The sequence below is a fragment of the Haliotis rubra genome, unplaced genomic scaffold (assembly GCF_003918875.1).
Source record: "Haliotis rubra isolate DU_JTF1 unplaced genomic scaffold, ASM391887v1 Scf269, whole genome shotgun sequence".
In the NCBI taxonomy this organism is placed as follows: Eukaryota; Metazoa; Mollusca; class Gastropoda; order Lepetellida; family Haliotidae; genus Haliotis; species Haliotis rubra.
In genome coordinates, this window is record NW_025766769.1 from 493,737 (window position 1) to 516,047 (window position 22,311).

The 22,311-nt window shown below is 41.1% G+C and overlaps 1 protein-coding gene and 2 long non-coding RNA genes across 3 annotated transcripts; all 3 read left to right on the plus strand.

The window, feature by feature from the left end:
* The first annotated feature begins 158 nt into the window (after positions 1-158).
* On the plus strand, positions 159-19,189 carry LOC124280503 (mitochondrial inner membrane protein OXA1L-like). The gene is made up of 9 exons (XM_046716443.1): positions 159-253; positions 1,134-1,271; positions 8,969-9,176; positions 9,994-10,137; positions 10,515-10,600; positions 13,758-13,922; positions 15,220-15,324; positions 17,599-17,761; positions 18,827-19,189. The coding sequence occupies exons 1-9, from the start codon at positions 161-163 to the stop codon at positions 19,009-19,011; spliced, it is 1,287 nt and encodes a 428-aa protein (XP_046572399.1). The 5' UTR covers positions 159-160; the 3' UTR covers positions 19,012-19,189.
* On the plus strand, positions 11,032-12,121 carry LOC124280505. The gene is made up of 3 exons (XR_006899692.1): positions 11,032-11,129; positions 11,868-12,001; positions 12,079-12,121. It is a non-coding gene; the product is annotated as an uncharacterized LOC124280505 (long non-coding RNA).
* Positions 12,750-13,320, plus strand: LOC124280504. The gene is made up of 3 exons (XR_006899691.1): positions 12,750-12,821; positions 12,868-13,135; positions 13,189-13,320. It is a non-coding gene; the product is annotated as an uncharacterized LOC124280504 (long non-coding RNA).
* Positions 19,190-22,311: the final 3,122 nt, after the last annotated feature.

Here is a 22,311-nt window from a genome sequence, read left to right on the forward strand (position 1 = left end):
ATACAGACGACATGTTATGGCCCTTATTTAGTATTTCATATAGAAAATATATCTATATTGTAATATAAATATAGTATATAACAAGATATTGTGTTTTTGACGTGTCAACATTTCTCATACAGACATTAATTGTGGATATATATGTCCCAAGAGTTCAAAAATGGCTGCCAGTTGGAAGCATGTGCGACTTTGTGCGAGAGAAATTCACAAACAGAAGACTTTGTCGGCTCTTAATACGAACACATGGATTGGTGTACGTTACCTACTTCAAGAACTCTTAAGTGTAAATCGATACGTTCTTGTCTAGAAAGTCTGCAGTTTGGATGTGACCTGAACACTACCTCCGAAATGCCGGATTGAGGAAAATGACAGTTCACATGTGTATTTTGGCTTCGTGTTAATATTAGCGATTGCGGTGTACATGATGAGTGAGAAGTAAATCCGAGTACCACGTATTAAACTCCTGACATGATTGGAAAGATTTCGTTTGAAAGTAAACACCTATTCTTAGCAAAACACTTATACATTAAAGTCCGAAAATATCAAAGTTTGAAGGTCACAAGAATCTGTTTGGGTTGTCAGATACAAAACCATTCTTTCTTTCTGTGTGTCCGGTGCACCACTGTTATTTGTGCAGTATTGTATGTCATAGCCACAACAGGTAGTTGAGTTTATAGTTATTAATATACTTTATTTCCAAAGTTTAGTCTCACTAGTTTAAATATAGCTCCTTACTGCAGGCAACAATTCTAAAATAAATTTTGCCAAATATTCCATACTCTTTAAACTGTTTACACATGAACTGATGTATTGTAAAACAAATTCAAAATGCTGAAAAGATTATTGTCATGAGTTTGATAAATGATACAAATCAGTGAAAACTGGCAAATTCTTAACAAAACTTTACACCAAAACGCAGCTATTCACATGCACGATATTTGCACATGCTTTTCAGCAATTTGATGCATAATCCTCTTTCAATTCATCTGCATAAGGTTTGCTATTGGCTCCCCCAAGTTAGTGAAGAAATCAATCTTTGATATAACCATATATATATAAGCATAACATTATAGTGAGTGTTTAAATGAGTTCAACTTTTGATTTGAAAGGAAGTATATATTCACTCTTTTCAGGCCAAAAGACTGCATACAAGTGTCAGATCACAGAGTTTTCTGTGTCAGTTACGAATCAGTGGCCGACATCATTTGAATAGGCCTGCCATTGTCTGTGTTCTTCCGATAATCCGTGGCAAGAGTACAACAGCGGAAAATGTGAGTAACCAATCAAACTTTCAAGAAGACAGGTAGCTATGGGAAAATAATTGAAGATTACCTCCTCAGACCCAATGGCATTCTCTTCCCACAGAGGTTACTCTTGTCATATCTTCCTACGTAACCTCTGTTCTAATACAGCCCTTTCATGGTGTGAGCGTTCAAGACTCGTGATTGGAGACAATCAGATTTAGTTGTGCAATCAGCGACGTTTCAAAAGTGATCATTCGCAAGGCCTCGGTAATTTCCGTATACTTCGAGAAAACTAAACCTCTTCCCCTGCGCGATGCGCAAACGTTTCTTCTAGACAGAACTCAGTCATGTTATGGCGGATCAGTGGCGTCTCCATCGCCCTCGTTGACAACGGACAAGCTAGCCATTAAACGTCTTGTGTGTAACATCAATACAAGTCCCCGGCAGATGGGGGATATTTGTGGCCTCACATTTGCTTGTGTTAGTCAAGTTGAATCTAAGTCGATGTAACACGTGTTCTAATTGGATAGAAAGAAAGGGAGATAATTCGTGTTGCGATCTTTTGCCGCTAGGGGATTTTACAAGAACCGGGAAATATGGCCGTATTAGAACAGAGGTTACGTAGGAAGATATGACAGGAGTAACCTCTGTGGGAAGAGAATGACCCAATGGTAGTTGAAGATTTATCATTCTGTATTATGTTTAATACTAACAGTAACACTGCCGGCATGGTTTGATCAAGTTGCTTAAAGAACGAATAAACTTTGTTTTTTGTACTTTTTTAACCATTACATATGAAAGATATGTGGTTAGTCTTAAGCGGAACACCAAATTCATTCTTAAAAAACTTGTTAATTAATACCGAGCAATTAAAAGTTGCCAAAAAGTAGTCTGCTTCTCTCTCGCCCGCCAACAAAACCACAGAGAGGTTACGTAGCTCTGTCACCAGAGCGCTGCAGCGAACCGGAAGTGACGTTATGTGAGGAAGGATTTTCAGTTGTATATAATATGTGTAACAAGCTCGTCATTTTGCTGATTTCTCGATGTCAATGAAGACATGCTGAATCGTGATGGTGTCACCATGCACAGATTTTCACCGAACCCCGCAGTTCATGCTAAATGATTCATGTTTGTGAGTGCGAATCGATTGTTGTGGAATCCTGGAACATATTTTACTTGTGTTCAGATCAGGGAGTTAAAAAAATCAAAACTACTTACTACTTATAGTAAATTATGTATACATATGATTGATTACCAAAAGGATTTTGCATGACACAACTTGTAACATAACGTTTTCTTCCTCAGAAGTGAGGTTGTGGTCGTAGTAACAATAAAGTTTTCCTTATCCTGACTCATGCATATTTGCTTTCTCATCCTCTCTTCCGAACAGTCAAGTGGAAACTTGAATCCCTTCAATTCCCTTGAAGCGAACGTACAATCACTCACTAGTGTTGGGAATTGGTGTAAATCTCATAATTGATGATTGGTTCATTACAACCGATCAATCATCGAAAATAATTGGTTAGCATCATTTATCAAATTTTCCTGGTTATGTTTGTTAATGCACAAACAATAAAGAAAAAACTCGTTTTTTTTCACAAATTGCACAAAATGCATTTGCAAATTTCACATCTTTAAAGGATGACTAGTGTGTTAGGAACATACATTTCCTGGAGTTGTTAAGATAAACTTAATCATGACTTGGAACGAGCTTGTAGTGCTTATGCAATGTCGAGACAAAATAAACCTTTTGAAAAATATTGTTATTGCAAACAAGTGGTCCAAAATTATTTGTGTCCGATTATGAGAAATATGATCGATCGCTTGGTCGTTTTGTCATTGTGACCAATCTTCGATTATTTCAATTAATCGGACCACCACTATCACTCACCCTGAATAACCTCCCTTTTCCCACCAAAACTAGCACGTGACCTGCCATGCCTTGCTCCTCACTCTCTCCTCTATCGCTAAAGTGGACGGTTGGGCAGTCACTTCAGGGTCCCTTCGCGGCTTTAACTTCAAATATTTTGGATATATAGCACAAATTCTGCCATGATTGTGTTTCTAAATATGTTGATTATCATATTTATAACAAAATGTGTACATTGTATGTCAAATTAATTCACAATTTCACTTCGTTCCAGGTGACTGTTTGTTCACATGTTTTCAATGTAAACAACAGTCCATCACGTCTCAACGCTTGATTTACACCCTGGGTGTTCTTCTTGGCTGGTTTACGGTTTGAATATGTCTTGATGTTTGATTATTGTCTATAATCATGTGTATATATTGAATTTATGACTTCATATATCTGTTGAATTGTGAAATATCAGACTTATAAAAAAAATTCACATGTGATTGAAAAATTTGAGCCTAAAGTTATACAACCTGTTGTCCGATTCAACCAGCCTGCGTGAGAAGGTGATACAGTCTTGAGTGCTGTGAGTTGCTGCGACTACGTCTTGAGAGCTGTGCTGATCTACGATGTCATCCCAGTCAAAGTCTGCGATGCCACCAGTAGGGGAGAAGTCTACCCCACGTACTGTAAGTAAAAGGAAGTCCCCACAGGCAGAGACGGCGCAACATAAGAAACACGGGACGGCCTCTTCAGGGAAGCAGTCCACGTCATCCAGGCACTCATCTAGATCTTCCACTCTACAAGATCTTCGAGGTCGTCGTTGCATAACCCTATGCAACGACCTTCAACAGATGTTGGGGCGCCTGGTGCTGAAGTAGTTGGTTCCAGTCCTTTGGGACCTCCAGTGTTGCAGCCTGAGGTCTTCCTTGCAGCGTCGCAGAGAGTATCCAGTGCTGAGAACTTGTCAGCGCAGATTAGAAGTATGACGTCGCCGATGTCATCGTCGTAGTCTACCCTTGGCAGTGATGCTGTGAGAGCGTCGAAGATGTTACTTCTTCCTGTTGGCAGTCTACCGCAGCAGTTGCAGCAGATGTCAGCTGAGAACCCTTTGGTGTTTGAAAACGCTACATTGTTAGCGATGTCGACAGACGAGTCAGTTGCAGTCATCCCGCAGCAGCATCCGATTACGAACGCAGAGGTCCTCAACGTTGAAGATTTTGCTGACACCATCACCCGTAGGGTGATGCAGGCCATGGAGAAGAGGCTAGAGCGGGAGAAGAAGCAGACAGTTCCTTAGAACAACGCTGCAGAGGGCGAGATGATGGCAGACATCGCAGACCGGTCCTTTACTACGTCGTCAGCAGTCAGTGTAGACATCTCTAGTCAGAGCCTAGCAGCTGAGCTGGGACAACCTACAGAAGATGATGATTTCGTCTTCACTGAGGCAGAGGTGCTGGCATGGGTGGCTGATGGTCTCCCGATATCGTCTCCATCCAGAGACTCAATCCGGCCGAGACATACTGCATGAAGAAAGATGACTTCGAGTCGATTACCATACCGCCGATGAAACCCATTGCGCAGGTTGCAGACAACCTGAAAACAGCCTTTGAAAAGGCTTCAAAGACGCAAGGGCAGCATACTCCGCAGTTCAGCACTAGATGGTTCCGGCATCATAACATGGACCACTTAAACAAGGTGCCTGACATCGATGAAGATTTCTACCTTGTATCAGACTCGAAGTCTCGCAGTTACAAGATGGAAGACAAGAAGTTGGCACAGCTTGATACGACAACCCGTAGGGCTTTCTACGGGTTAGCAAGGTCCAGAGCCATCAACGAAGGGCTGATGTGTGCTTTCAAGCATCCTAAGACGGAAGAAGAAAGAATGATCCCGTCTACACTAGTGTTACAGCGCAAGGATCAGGAGTTTATCTCCAATCACTTGGCCTCTACGTCGGCGGCATCACACTATCACATCGTCAGCGGCTGCTGAGTTCCCTACATGGCCAGATGTCTACACCAAGCCTTTACTACGAAAACCTTGGGCAGCGCCTACACTGTTTGACGGCGGCATCCGGCAGTTGTCGTGTGCAGTAACTCAAGATTCCAAGGACTTGATGTTGATCAAGTCGGTCCAGACGATGAACACCATGGTGCGTCAATCTACTCAGCGCAGTCAACTACGATCCCGCTTCTCAGGTATACAGAGGTCCAAAGAGAAGAAGTTCCCGTCTACATGTGGCGGCAACTCAGGATCTTTTCGTCGCCCAAGTAATACCAGAAGTTACTCCGGCCGGAGGTCCCGTTGTTGAAGATCAGGTTTGGAACGACTGGCGTCTTCGACTCCCAGCCGTTCCTGTTCAACCGTCAACCGTGGATGGACGGTTGGGTCTATACTGGGAGAATTGGAGAGTACTACAGGACGACTATGTCATAGAAGTATTACGAGAGGGCTACAGTATCCAGTTGTAGTCGACACCGCCATTGACCAACAATCCCTTGGTCTTCAAGTATCCGCAGCTGCAGCCAGACAAGCTCACTGAAGCTATCGAGATGTTATTGATGAAAGGTGCGGTAGAGGTCGTCAATCAACGCAGACTCACGCCCAGGTATTACTCTCCAATTTTCCTAGTACCCAAAAAGAACTCCAAACAGAAGTTTCGACTTATCTTCAACATGAAGAGCTTCAACAGAGATTACCTGTTGAAACCAGAGAAGTTCAAGATGCTACATCTACCTCAGCTGAGACATCTTATTCGACCCAACGACTTCATGGCCAGCATAGATCTGCAAGATGCCTATCTACATTTCCCGATGCACTCAGAATCACGGAAGTACCTGCGATTCCTGTTCGAAGGGCGGCGCTACCAGTGGAAGGTCCTGCCCTTTGGAATTTCGTGGGCCCCGTGGTTATTTACGCGAATAACCAAACCGATTGTCGCTTATCTCCATCAGAAGGGGCTACGCAGTGCCTTCTACCTAGACGGCATCCAGGCACATCAAGATGCAGATCAACTCAGACTACAGCTGCAGTTTACGATCAACCTGCTGACACAGTTGGGCTGGCTGGTGAATCATCAGAAGTCGGAGCTCGAGCCGACCCAAGATCTACAGTTCCTGGGCATCAGATTCCTGAAGTTAGAGAACCGCATCCTGGTACCAGATGGCAGAGCATCCAGTCGTGCATACCAGAGGCCCTCAACTCTCCACTAGACTTAAGAACGTGGCAGCGACTCTTGGGTCTACTGACGTCGACGCAGGCTCTCGCACGCAGAGGAAGATTGCAACTTCGACCGCTACAGAGGTTCCTGATAGCTCATCTAGAAGATGTCCAGAAGTCCCGCAACATCTAAAGCAGTACCTGCTTTGTCGGACAGTAAGATCGAATGTTTGCGGCGGAACCTATTTGAGAGAGCCAGAGTACGATCTTCATCTCTACGTGGATGCGTCCCTCCAAGGCTGGGGGGCACATCTCAACGACGAGGTTGCAGCTGGGCAGTGGTCACAAACAGAGAAGAACTGAAACCAGCTAGAACTGAAAGCAGTAATAGAAGCAGTTCTATATTGGGCGGTGCAGTTAGAAGATCAGGTCCTGATGATACACATGGACAACTCCACTGTGGCCTTTTACAGAAATCTGCAAGGGTCCACGAGATCAGCGCCGTTGCTTTAACTGACGTTCCAGCTGTTTGACATCACAGACGAAATCAACCTGAAGATGAGGGCTTGCCACATCTCAGGGGCAAAGAACGTCCTAGCCGACGCCCTATCCAGACCAGTACGTCCGTCTCCGACAGAGTGGAAGTTACATCCAGAAGCGTTCCAGTGGGTAACAACTCAACAAGGCCATCCCCTCATCGACCTGTTTGCTACCCGTTTCAACCAGCAGGTGATAACGTTCGTCTCACCAGTGCCAGACCCGCTGGCATGGGCTGTCGACGTCTTAACCATATCCCACATGAAGTTAGAGCTTTGGCCTCGACACTCGCCCTACATTGAATCTGCTCTATATCATCTATAATGGAAGGCTGCTTTTGGAAGTCAGATACTGTCTTCGCTAATCACTACCTGAGAGACATCTCCACAGAAGACGTATCAGGGATACACCAGTTCGGCCCTCTAGTCATAGCGCAACAACTCACTGTACTGGCCAGACGTTGAAGAAACTCACCCTTGTCACGCAGATTCGTTGACGCCAGGCAACTGTCCATTGCCACCGGCTGAGAGTCCATGTCCCCCTGACTTACGAGATAAGTCAGGGCATGAGTGATACATAGACTCAGTTATGGTAATGTTCTTGCCTTAACAGATGGGTCTCGATTCCAGTTTCGGTAAAGTTCTTACCGTAACATATTGGGTCGTTGCAGATATCTAGACAACCAGGCGTCTAGTATACTAAATCCACAAAACTTAAGAAGTTTACTTCCAATTCGAATGTATAAGAAGGTGGTCCCCCGACAAGCATCAAGAAATATTGAAGTTAGCCACAGAAGAAGAATATTCCCAGGGGGTATATATCAAGTGAACGCTGACGTGAATACAATCATACAGGGAATCCCGCTAGGTGGTTGACCCACCACCGATTCCGTCGGATTCAGTAAGCAAATAAACATGAGTCAGAATAAGGAAAAATATGTAATTTTTATGATAAAATTAATATTTTATACTTATCCTGACTCATGAGATGAAGCCCTCCCAACCGTCCCCTCACACCACACGGGTTTCCCTGTAAACCTGCGTGGGGCTTATATCGGAGAGAGTGAGGAGCAAGGCATGGCAGGTCACGTGCCAGTTTTGGCGGGAATAGGGAGGTAATTCAGGGTGAGTGATTGTATGTTCGCTTCAAGGGGATTGAAGGGATTCAAGTTTCCACTTGACTGTTCGGAAGAGAGGATGAGAAAGCAAATAAGCATGAGTAAGGATAAATATAAAATATTACTTTTATCATAAAAATTACATTATTGAAATTAGTAAAGGGAGGTGAGTGTCGAAGTGACAATATTGCGCACTAAATTCCTTGCTACATTCACAATCACATGGTTAACGTCCACTCACCAGTATGTATAGATACTAGTTGATCTTCTTGTAACCGTGATGAGCGAGGCTGATCACTGTTTTCACTATCACTAGCGTCTGGCTCGAACAAATAAGGCCTAGCGACTTTGACAGAATCGTCCATGAAAACAAATTGTAACTCGGAAATTAGGCAAAGCAGGTGACAAGATTAAATGACAGTAGATTGTGAAAACATAAAGATTTCACTTTTCACAACAATTGTCATGATTGCAGGTTTAAACAAGCCTGTAAACAAGATAATTACCCCCGGAAATGTACGTGAATTCTACAGCGCCCCTCGTATGTATACCTCACATTATGTCGCGGAGACACGCCCCTCTGATTGGTTGAAATTTCGTTCGCAGGAGTGAATTGTGCACTGTTGTCAAAAAGGTTGATATAAGTTAAAGGTCAAATTAGTAGTTTTAATGACGGGGGTTTCATTTATAACGATGCCAATAAATGATTTATGTATTTGTACTCCCTAGAGTATATGTGATCTTTAATTATGATATATCTGTACTGCACACAATTAAGGATATTTGAGGGTATAGCAGGTCCTGTGCAGTCCATCTCCTGACTCTTTTATCACGACCTGATATCATTCTATCAGAGTATCAATAGACATTTGTCTTTCCAGAGTTATATATTGTTGACAACTGCATACACACTTTTGCTTGGGGATTCTGGGTAGGATCATTTCGACTAACTTAATGAATGGATGGTCCATGAAGATTTGTTTGATAGCAGACTTTAACAGCATATGATATTGATTTGGTTTGATGGTAACAACAAACCTGTACTTCCTCTAGGCTGCTCCTCTCCCGACCTCAGACTACATCCCAGAGCCACCACCCCTTCCTGAAGCCCCACAATTGGCTGAAACTTTGAATGCACTTGGAGAGCCATCCATAGAGAGTCTGGGGCTGGGAGGATGGAGCCCCAGTGGTGTGGTCCAGCAGGCTCTGGAACTTCTCCATGTGGGATTAGATGTGCCCTGGTGGGGCGCCATCATGATAGGTGAGGCTCAAGGTTCTCCATGTGGGATAAGATGTGCCCTGGTGGGGCGCCATCATGATAGGTGAGGCTCAAGGTTATCCATGTGGGATAAGATGTGCTCTGGTGGGGCGCCATCATGATAGGTGAGGCTCAAGGTTCTCCATGTTGGATAAGATGTACCCTGGTGGGGCGCCATCATGATAGGTGAGGCTCAAGGTTCTCCATGTGGGATTAGATGTGCCCTGGTGGGGCGCCATCATGATAGGTGAGGCTCAAGGTTCTCCATATGGGATTAGATGTGCCCTGGTGGGGCGCCATCATGATAGGTGAGGCTCAAGGTTCTCCATGTGGGATAAGATGTACCCTGGTGGGGCGCCATCATGATAGGTGAGGCTCAAGGTTCTCCATTTGGGTTTAGATGTACCCTGGTGGGGCGCCATCATGATAGGTGAGGCTCAAGGTTCTCCATGTGGGATTAGATGTGCCCTGGTGGGCCGCCATCATGATAGGTGAGGCTCAAGGTTCCATCTATTGTGAACAGGAAAGAATTGTTAGTTCTATCATGTAATATTAGTGATAAGCTTTCACTTTTAATTAAATATCGAACTGGCTCAATGACCAATGTTTAATCAGGATTATCTAGTAAGAATATGTTGTTTGTCTGTTGTCGACTGTTTACTCTTGGAGTAAGAATATAAACGAAAAGTGTAGTAATACTGTGAATTTCCTTCTGGACATTGTTGAATCATAATATAAAGTAAAAAAAACCCACCCAATTTTGCCTCTTCTGATTGTTATTTGATATTTTAAGCACTGTGATTATTTACCGTACCTACAGGAACCGTGTGCTTGAGGATGCTGGTGTTCCCATTGGTGATCAAGTCACAGCAAAATGCAGCACTGATGCATAACCATGCCCCCGTCATGACACGTCTGCAGGAGCGGATGACCGACGCCCGTGCAAGTGGAGATGCAATAGCAAGTGTGTTGTAACCAGATATAGTGAAGCGCCTGCATGGGCACCTCCATTGTTGCTTCCTTTAGGCACCAGTAACTACTGATTGCGGGTCTTGATCGCAGAGCAGCCCAGATTATGTTTCAGTGTACAGGCTTTGTCAGCATTACCAGTGTTGTGTATGTTACCAATGTGGTAAACATCCAAGACTTGCCAGTCAAGCCAAGTGGGTGTCAGATACAAAGATATTTTTCAATCAACTGAGAGTCTTACATTTGAATTGTTTACATCACTGCAAAGATATTTTACGGTCTAATCCTGAGGGGATTCCTTCACAAAATTATCTGCCATCTCTAACATTGGTTAAAATATTACACATTGATGTACGTCGTCATGTTTTTCAGTGCAAAGGGCAACTGCTGAATATTTAGCCTACATGCAAAAGAATGGTATCAAGATGTTTAAAAGCCTGCTGGTCCCGTTTGCTCAGGTTGGTTCTTGTTATAGGCTTACAGAGAGATTGTACATGAAGGTGCTAACAGTTAGTTCTTGATAAGGGTATGTTCTGTTATAGGCTTACAGAGAGATTGTACATGAAGGTGCTAACAGTTAGTTAGTTCTTGATAAGGGTATGTTCAGTTAGATAAGGGTATGTTCAGTTATAGGCTTACAGAGAGATTGTACATGAAGGTGCTAACAGTTAGTTCTTGATAAGGGTATGTTCAGTTATAGGCTTACAGAGAGATTGTACATGAAGGTGCTAACAGTTAGTTCTTGATAAGGGTATGTTCAGTTATAGGCTTACAGAGAGATTGTACATGAAGGTGCTAACAGTTAGTTCTTGATAAGGGTATGTTCTGTTATAGGCTTACAGAGTGTACATAAGGTGCAACAGTTAGTTCTTGATAAGGGTATGTTCAGTTATAGGCTTACAGAGAGATTGTACATGAAGGTGCTAACAGTTAGTTCTTGATAAGGGTATGTTCAGTTATAGGCTTACAGAGAGATTGTACATGAAGGTGCTAACAGTTAGTTCTTGATAAGGGTATGTATGTTCAGTTATAGGCTTTACAGATGTTCAGTTATTGTACATGAAGGTGCTAACAGTTAGTTCTTGATAAGGGTATGTTCAGTTATAGGCTTATAGGCTTGGCTTACACATGAAGGTGCTAACAGTTAGTTCTTGATAAGAGCTTGTTCTGTTATAGGCTTACAGAGAGATTGTACATGAAGGTGCTAACAGTTAGTTCTTGATAAGAGCTTGTTCAGTTATAGGCTTACAGAGAGATTTATAGGCTTACAGAGAGATTGTACATGAAGGTGCTAACAGTTAGTTCTTGATAAGGGTATGTTCAGTTATAGGCTTAGGCTTGTACATGAAGGTGCTAACAGTTGGTTCTTGATAAGGGTATGTTCAGTTATAGGCTTACAGAGAGTGAATGAAGGTGCTAACAGTTAGTTCTTGATAAGGGTATGTTCAGTTATAGGCTTACAGAGATTGTACATGAAGGTGCTAACAGTTAGTTCTTGATAAGAGGTGTACATGTTCAGTTATAGGCTTGTTCAGAGAGAGATTGTACATGAAGGTGCTAACAGTTAGTTCTTGATAAGGGTATGTTCAGTTATAGGCTTACAGAGCTGCTAACAGTTAGTTCTTGAGATGTTCAGTTATAGGCTTACAGTACATGAAGGTGCTAACAGTTAGTTCTTGATAAGGGCTATGTTCAGTTATAGGCTTACAGAGATTGTACATGAAGGTGCTAACAGTTAGTTCTTGATAAGGGTATGTTCAGTTATAGGCTTACAGAGAGATTGTACATGAAGGTGCTAACAGTTAGTTCTTGATAAGGGTATGTTCAGTTATAGGCTTACAGAGAGATTGTACATGAAGGTGCTACAGAGATAAGGGTTGTTCAGTTATAGGCTTGTACAGTTATAGGCTTACAGAGAGATTGTACATGAATGAAGGTGCTAACAGTTAGTTCTTGATAAGGGTATGTTCAGTTATAGGCAGAGATTACATGAGGTGCTAACAGTTAGTTCTTGATAAGAGATGTTCAGTACATGAAGGTGCATAACAGGTGCTAACAGTTAGTTCTTGATAAGAGTATGTTCAGTTATAGGCTTACAGAGATTGTACATGAAGGTGCTAACAGTTAGTTCTTGATAAGGGTATGTTCAGTTATAGGCTTACAGAGAGATTGTACATGAAGGTGCTAACAGTTAGTTCTTGATAAGGGTATGTTCAGTTATAGGCTTACAGAGATAAGATTGTACATGAAAGGTGCTAACAGTTAGTTCTTGATAAGGGTATGTTCAGTTATAGGCTTACAGAGATGTACATGAAGGTGCTAACAGTTAGTTCTTGATAAGGGTATGTTCAGTTATAGGCTTACAGAGAGATTGTACATGAAGGTGCTAACAGTTAGTTCTTGATAAGGGTATGTTCAGTTATAGGCTTACAGAGAGATTGTACATGAAGGTGCTAACAGTTAGTTCTTGATAAGGGTATGTTCAGTTATAGGCTTACAGAGAGATTGTACATGAAGGTGCTAACAGTTAGTTCTTGATAAGGGTATGTTCAGTTATAGGCTTACAGAGAGATTGTACATGAAGGTGCTAACAGATAAGATTGTACATGAAGGTGCTAACAGTTAGTTCTTGATAAGGGTATGTTCAGTTATAGGCTTACAGAGAGATTGTACATGAAGGTGCTAACAGTTAGTTCATGATGTTCAGGGCTGCTAACACATGAAGGTGCTAACAGTTAGTTCTTGATAAGGGTATGTTCAGTTATAGGCTTACAGAGAGATTGTACATGAAGGTGCTAACAGTTAGTTCTTGATAAGGGTATGTTCAGTTATAGGCTTACAGAGAGATTGTACATGAAGGTGCTAACAGTTAGTTCTTGATAAGGGTATGTTCAGTTATAGGCTTACAGAGAGATTGTACATGAAGGTGCTAACAGTTAGTTCTTGATAAGGGTATGTTCAGTTATAGGCTTACAGAGAGATTGTACATGAAGGTGCTAACAGTTAGTTCTTGAGTTCTTCAGTAACAGAGAGATTGTACATGAAGGTGCTAACAGTTAGTTCTTGATAAGGGTATGTTCAGTTATAGGCTTACAGAGAGATTGTACATGAAGGTGCTAACAGTTAGTTCTTGATAAGGGTATGTTCAGTTATAGGCTTACAGAGAGATTGTACATGAAGGTGCTAACAGTTAGTTCAAACGATGTAGGGACTTACAGATAGATTAAACATGAAGGTGCTAACAGTTAGTTCAAACGATGTAGTGACTCTAGCACAGAAATAGTCCCCAGTACTTGTTTACAAAACCCATTGATGGTAACACTGTAGCTGAGGTTAAAGAAATTAACTGACTATGGAATTCCAGTTTCCACCATTGCCCAACAAGGCTGGAGTAATATTGAGCTGGGTTGACCTAACTGGTCCATGCTTAGTCCAGTCAAAACTGCATAATGAAATCAACATTCTGCCATGGAATTCCTGGTTGATTGTAGGATTTGCCAAAGTATGTGTACCATCAGCTGGGTGTGATCATGTTTTTAATCATTATGCTGAAGTGATCTGATAGACCTCGAACATGACTCATGGACTCATTGAAAGAATGTTTCTGTGTTCCAGCTTCCTGTATTTGTGTCCATGTTTTTCGGGTTGCGAGGGATGGCCAACCTGCCGGTAGAAAGTATGAAACTAGGAGGGATGTATTGGTTCACAGATCTCACCGTTCCAGACCCTTTCTATGCTTTGCCAATATTCACAGCAGCAACGTTTTTGTTGATTGTACAGGTGTGTATCTGATTGTACAGGTGTGTATCTGATTGTACAGGTGTGTATCTGATTGTACAGGTGTGTATCTGATTGTACAGGTGTGTTTCTGATTGTACAGGTGTGTATCTGATTGTACAGGTGTGTATCTGATTGTACAGGTGTGTATCTGATTGTACAGGTGTGTATCTGATTGTACAGGTGTGTATCTGATTGTACAGGTGTGTTTCTGATTGTACAGGTGTGTACAGGTGTGTTTCTGATTGTACAGGTGTGTTTCTGATTGTACAGGTGTGTATCTGACTGTACAGGTGTGTATCTGACTGTACAGGTGTGTTTCTGATTGTACAGGTGTGTTTCTGATTGTACAGGTGTGTACAGGTGTGTTTCTGATTGTACAGGTGTGTTTCTGATTGTACAGGTGTGTATCTGACTGTACAGGTGTGTTTCTGATTGTACAGGTGTGTTTCTGATTGTACAGGTGTGTTTCTGATTGTACAGGTGTGTATCTGATTGTACAGGTGTGTTTCTGATTGTACAGGTGTGTATCTGATTGTACAGATGTGTTTCTGATTGTACAGGTGTGTTTCTGATTGTACAGGTGTGTATCTGATTGTACAGGTGTGTTTCTGATTGTACAGGTGTGTATCTGATTGTACAGGTGTGTTTCTGATTGTACAGATGTGTTTCTGATTGTACAGGTGTGTATCTGATTGTACAGGTGTGTATCTGATTGTACAGGTGTGTTTCTGATTGTACAGGTGTGTTTCTGATTGTACAGGTGTGTATCTGATTGTACAGGTGTGTATCTGATTGTACAGGTGTGTTTCTGATTGTACAGGTGTGTTTCTGATTGTACAGGTGTGTTTCTGATTGTTCAGGTGTGTACAGGTGTGTTTCTGATTGTACAGGTGTGTTTCTGGGTCCTACATGGCACACCATGTACAAAGGAGTATATGCTGAATGCCATTTACCGGTACCAACACAGCAGGGTTTGAAATTAAGCATCAAGGTCATTGGGGACTTTTCATCACCCTCTTCTTGTAATAGACATTCCGGTTAAGGGCACCCTCAATTCAGACTAATAGACCAAATGGCTCCTGATCCCTCACTTGATTGTGATGTAAATCTTTGTCTTCTACTGCACCGCTCGGCACTAATCAGCAATGTTCAAGCAGTATGACCTGGTGGCCTGTAAGCAGGAGAGTGGGAGTTCCAGCAGCATGTTGTCACGGAAACGTTACACAATTACTAACAAGTAACACAAGGACCATATTTCTCAATGTCACTTTGTCATCACTTTTCTCTTAAATAAAAGGTTGGTGTTGATGGTGTGCGAGCAGATATGATGAGTCCGTTCATGCGATATGGGATGCGAGCCATGCCCTTCATCATGCTGCCCTTCATCTCCAACTTCCCAGCTGTACGTGAGGCCCGAGACCAATACAGTATTTACATCATCAGACCAATGCAGAATTTACATCATCAGACCAATACAGTATTTACACCATCAGACCAATACAGTATTTACACCATCAGACCAATACAGTATTTACACCATCAGACCAATACAGTATTTACATCATCAGACCAATACAGTATTTACACCATCAGACCAATACAGTATTTACACCATCAGACCAATACAGTAGTATTTACACCATCAGACCAATACAGTATTTACATCATCAGACCAATACAGTATTTACACCATCAGACCAATACAGTATTTACACCATCAGACCAATACAGTATTTACATCATCAGACCAATACAGTATTTACATCATCAGACCAATACAGTATTTACACCATCAGACCAATACAGTATTTACATCATCAGACCAATACAGTATTTACATCATCAGACCAATACAGTATTTACACCATCAGACCAATACAGTATTTACATCATCAGACCAATACAGTATTTACACCATCAGACCAATACAGTATTTACATCATCAGACCAATACAGTATTTACACCATCAGACCAATACAGTATTTACATCATCAGACCAATACAGTATTTACATCATCAGACCAATACAGTATTTACATCATCAGACCAATACAGTATTTACATCATCAGACCAATACAGTATTTACATCATCAGACCAATACAGTATTTACACCATCAGACCAATACAGTATTTACACCATCAGACCAATACAGTATTTACACCATCAGACCAATACAGTATTTACACCATCAGACCAATACAGTATTTACACCATCAGACCAATACAGTATTTACATCATCAGACCAATACAGTATTTACATCATCAGACCAATACAGTATTTACACCATCAGACCAATACAGTATTTACACCATCAGACAAATACAGTATTTACATCATCAGACCAGTACAGTATTTACATCATCAGACCAATACAGTATTTACACCATCAGACCAATACAGTATTTACACCATCAGACCAATACAGTATTTACACCATCGGACCAATACAGTATTTAGATAATCGGACCAATACAGTATTTACATCATCAGACCAATACAGTATTTACACCATCAGACCAATACAGTATTTACATCATCAGACCAATACAGTATTTACATCATCAGACCAATACAGTATTTACATCATCAGACCAATACAGTATTTACACCATCATACCAATACAGTGTTTTCATCATCAGATCAATACAGTTTTTACATCATCAGACCAATACAGTTTTTACATCATCAGACCAATACAGTATTTACATCATCAGACCAATACAGTATTTACATCATCAGACCAATACAGTATTTACATCATCAGACCAATACAGTATTTACATCATCAGACCAATACAGTATTTACACCATCAGACCAATACAGTATTTACATCATCAGACCAATACAGTATTTACATCATCAGACCAATACAGTATTTACATCATCAGACCAATACAGTATTTACATCATCAGACCAATACAGTGTTTACATCATCAGACCAATACAGTATTTACACCATCATACCAATACAGTGTTTTCACCATCAGATCAATACAGTTTTTACATCATCAGACCAATACAGTATTTACATCATCAGACCAATACAGTATTTACATCATCAGACCAATACAGTATTTACATCATCAGACCAATACAGTATTTACATCATCAGACCAAGACAGTATTTACATCATCAGACCAATACAGTATTTACGCCATCAGACCAATACAGTATTTACACCATCAGACCAATACAGTATTTACATCATCAGACCAAAACAGTATTTGCACCATCAGACCAAAACAGTATTTACACCATCAGACCAATACAGTATTTACACCATCAGACCAATACAGTATTTACACCATCAGACCAATACAGTATTTACATCATCAGACCAATACAGTATTTACACCATCAGACCAATACAGTATTTACAGTTACATCATCAGAATATTACTTACTAAAATTTCATTAAGTTTCAAACGTGGTCAGACCATCTTCCGAATAGCACACATAGTGTTGGAAGTGTCATAAATGAAATATCTTTTCCTTAAACAAAATTGCAAAATGTTAATCATTGTTTGCTGTTAAAGGCCACTGCTGCTGAACTTGCAGTCAGTCTGATTGTTGAGTTAAAATATGTGTAAAATATCGCTCACATGCTTCAATAATGGCCAAGCAAGCAATGACAGTTTGGGAAAACGTTTCTGTTCTCTTTTTCAGGCCCTCCTGACGTACTGGTGCACAACTAACGTCTTCTCGCTTCTACAAGTTCTGTTTCTGAGGATTCCAGTGGTGCGTACTATGTTTGGTATTGAACAGATGATCAAGCATGAAGCAAATGCAATGCCAAAGAAGAAAGGATTTGTTCAAGGATTCCGAGAGGGTATGTCACTTTTGTAGGAGGTAAAGAAAGTAACATGCAGATGTAAACTCTTCAGATAGCAGTCTGCCAGTTGTGCGAGAAAAGGTCAATAATGGTCATAGTAAATCCAGGTCACTAAAGGTCATGGGACCTCCAGATCACAGGTCATAGTAATTCCACATAATGATTGCAGAAGGTCATGGTAGTACCAGGTTAGTAAAGGTCATAACTCCAGTCACTGGAGGTCATGGTAACTCCAGATTGCAGAAGGTCATGGTAGTACCAGGTCACTTAAGGTCATAACTCCAGCCACTGGAGGTCATGGTAACTCCAGATTGCAGAAGGTCATGTTAGCTCCAGGTCACTTAAGGTCATAACTCCAGCCACTGGAGGTCATGGTAACTCCAGATTGCAGAAGGTCATTGTAGTTCCAGGTCACTCAATGTCATAACAAGTGGCAGGTAATTGATATAGTTGGCTAAGTTTGGGGGGTGTTGTAGAATGCTGACTTGGGGTGGGGGTGGGGATGGGGTGTAGTAGAACGCTGACTTGATATCAACATTTTTTATTCTCAGAGATTAATAAGTTTTGATTTCCCATCTTTGTGCATGAAAAATAATCATTTATAACTCTCATAACATCAAAAAACATGATACAATTGCAAAATTAAACGATAGATAAACATATTTAAACCGATACTTTCAAAACTAAATATCGATACAGTTTTGAATGTATCGATAATTGTATCGTCTTGGAAAAAGTATCGATGTATTGTGGCATCCCTATGATACATACACCTTGAAAGAATGACACAGTATTCCGATTTAAGATGATTTATTTCATGGTGTTTGTGTTTAACAATAACACAATTGTAATAAACAAACAAGTAACTCTATCATACTTGCGTATTTTTCTCTAAATAAGTACATTAACATGTTTAAGATAATACTGTTTTGAACAAAAGTTGTGTATCGTTTTGTATTGATTGATAGCTGTATCCAACTTAAATGTATCGTGATGTATCAGTGAATCGTCCCAGCCCTGTTGATGAGGCTGCCGTGTCTCATTGTCTTCCCATCTCTTCAGCCATGGACAACGCCGGCCGTGCCTCGCAGTTTGAGGAGCGCCAGAGGCTGGATGCAGTGAGGTTCAAGAAGGCCGGAGAAGGCCCCATGGTGAAGACCTACAGCTACGACCCAACAAAGATAAAAACCATTAAACCTTCCCAAATATCTAATGTCAACAATACAGTCCAAGCAAAGCCCAAGTGATGAAAGTTGGATTATAGATGAACTTGTGATAATTGTAACCTCCTTTATAAGTCGTGGCGATCATGTAGTGAAGCTGATATTGCTGGTAGCGTTGTCTGGTCGAAGATTGTACAACATGTTTCTGTTGCCTGGCCAATGATAATATCAACTAATAGATACAGTATCATGTGTCTCAACATAGCTGGTATATTCTGATGCACCACAACGTTCTGACAAGAAAATGATAAAAATGGTAAATTCTTTGTTTCCAGACAGTGCTGATATTTTACAGCACCGAAGGTGATAAGATATTGTGTTCTGACTTTAAAGAAGAGTGCATAAGCTTCCTGACTTATGATCTTAGTCGTTCTGTCACATGATGACCCTCACATATCGACCCTGTGGGGCACCAAGGTCGGTCCACAGAACTCCATTTAGTAGTTGGCTCTGTTCCTTGGTTTACTGGGTGGCCTCCAACTGTGAGGAACAGTCTCTGAGTCATCAGATTCCTGGGAACCTGATAACTTGCTGGCTGCCACAATTTTACACAACACTTTTCTACAACACCCACCTTCGTTGTGTGTACAACTTGTTTACACGTTTATTTGACCTAGTTCAAGATTACATATTTATTTCTGCAAAAAAATTACTTGGATAGTAAATGAAGAGAACCTGTAAATTGGTAATAATGCTGAGAAGAGTTTGTTGAAATATTTGTTATGTTGTTGAATGTATGCATGATGATGTGATAGTGTGTGTGGTCATGTGAAAGGTTGAAGACTGGGATGTTAACTGAATATTGTTTGGGATGCAACACTGTCGACAGAAAATAACACTGTTTATACTGTGAACCGATGTGGAGTCGAAACTGGAGTTCTCTGCCAACAAGGAATGAATCTTCTAGGACACAAGGACTTGGCAGTTACAATCTGAGCGTGTGTTCCACGTAGTCCAACAGTGTTAAGCAGTGGGACCTCTAACTCATGGAGGAAGACACCTGTGTTGTTTCATGGGCCGTGCTGTAATCGTGTGAATAAACAGTCAAAGAATCTAATGTGGTTGTCGTGGTGAATTGTGAACAAATTATCCCACTGTTTGGTGACTCTCACCACAAACAGTTTTAGCACTGAGCTAATCATTGTTTAAATACCTTGAGACCCATGAAGATCCAGGTAAGAATTGACCTTCAGTAACCCATGCTTGTAAGAGGCGACTAACGGGATCGGTTAGTTAGGCTCACTGACTTGGTTGACACTTGTTATCGTATCCCAATTGCATAGATTGATGCTGTTGATCACTGGATTGTCTGGTCCAGACTTGGTTATTTACAGACCGCCGCCAAATAGCTGGAATATTGCTGAGTCCAGCATTAAGAAACAAACAAACAAAATTCCTAGATTTGCTAGTAACCTACAGCTGAGTGTTTTTTGTAGCTCTCTTTGAAGTCCAAGTACCTTCTGGTTCATCTCTTGCAAGTGTGGTATCAGCTTTTCACCACTTTTCATCATTGCTGACATACTTTTTACTGTTACAAGACTCATGAAAACAGATCGCCTCCGTGGTGTGGTGGTCAAGCGTCCGCCAAAAGACATTAAAATATGGTACTTGTTGGTCCCTGTCTGGCGCTCGGCATTAATGGGTACAACACGAACTGGTCGGCTCGGAGTCAGTATGTGTCGGAGTGATGTATTCATGCTTAACTGCGGCATGGTATCTCAGTGGGCTAGCACTATAAAACCAGCTTAAGTCTGGGCTAGTACAAGCAGCCACACATACACATGCATGCACGTCGTCATATGGGCGACATATTCTTAAGTGCAATGTTAAACCCTATTTCAAGTGTGGTATCAGCTTTTCACCACTTTCAGCGTTCTGACATATTTTTTACTGTTACCACACTCATGAAAACATGTGGTAATGTGTACAGTGACTGTAAACAGCTGCTAAATACATTTGTTGTGAAGTATTCATGATATAAAGCTTTCTGTCAGGTGAGAGAAGGTCACATGACTGCAAAATGAGCATGAGCGACAATTTGTAGGTCATATGTTTTTCATGGGACTTCTTGACTTCTTGAAATGACACGAACTCTAACCGAGTACTTCCACATTCCCGGGTATTCCCTTTCAGCATTATTGAATCTTGAACTCGGCATTCTAACAAACATTACAACCAATCTGAGCCATCAAAACATTAACTGTACATCCAAACTATCAAGTAACAGTTGACAACCAGCTATCTGTGTAATCATCCTGCATTCATTGATGAATGACAACATATACTTCTACACAGGTTCCCAAACAACTCCGGAAATCTGGGCTGTCCTGTGTAAATACTGATGTATCATGCTGTCACAGTCACTGAGGTGCTGATTCCTAACAGGTTTTTCTCATCAGATATGATGTTTGAACCTATTTCTTGTAACCAAACTTCAACAGATCTGAACATATACCATTCACACTTTGCTAAGGATCAAATCATGGATTCAACAAAACTATTGGTTTAAATATCTAAGCTTATTGTAAGCATGTATCCTAGGTTTCAGTTTGTCATTACATCTTGTGGATCCCATACCTGCTATTGACAGGTGGTGTGTACTTTTCAATGACTCGTTCCATGATATGCAAAATGGTTGATTGGTGCCATGAAAACCATTTTCATGGTTACTGATGTATCAAGTGCATAAGGTTAGATTAAAGTGACTGTTTGCGTAAGAGGGGTTACCATATCATTATTTATCCAGTTTTAAAGGGATACAATTTCAAAATATAAATCTGGGTTAGAATGAACCCTCAATAACCCATGCTTATCGTAAGAGACAACTAACAGGATCAGGTGGTCAGGCTCGCTGGCTTGGTTGACACATGTCATCGGTTCCTTATTACGCAGATCAATGCTCATGCTGTCGATCACTGGATTGTCTGGTCCAGAATCGATTATTTACAGACCGCCGCCATATAGCTGGAATATTGCTGAGTGCGGCGTAAAACCTCACTCATTCAAAATATAAATCTACTTTTAAGTAAAGTTGTGAATTTTTGTGATCCTTAGCAAAGTGAGAGTAGTATACATACACCTCTGACTTGGAGGAATTACTTCATTCTGTGATGCAGCTGCTGGTTGTATGGCCATTAGTGTATACATGAAGTCAAATGTACTGAATATAATTGTGTATATCTGCATCCTTCAAGGTAAGGTATAGTGATGTAACATATTAGAAGTGTTGTCTTACTACAGTCAAATAACCTCTGGCAATACATGGAGGCTTGGATCCCTACAGTCAAATAACCTCATTCATGTAGCTCTGCAGGTTCAACCACA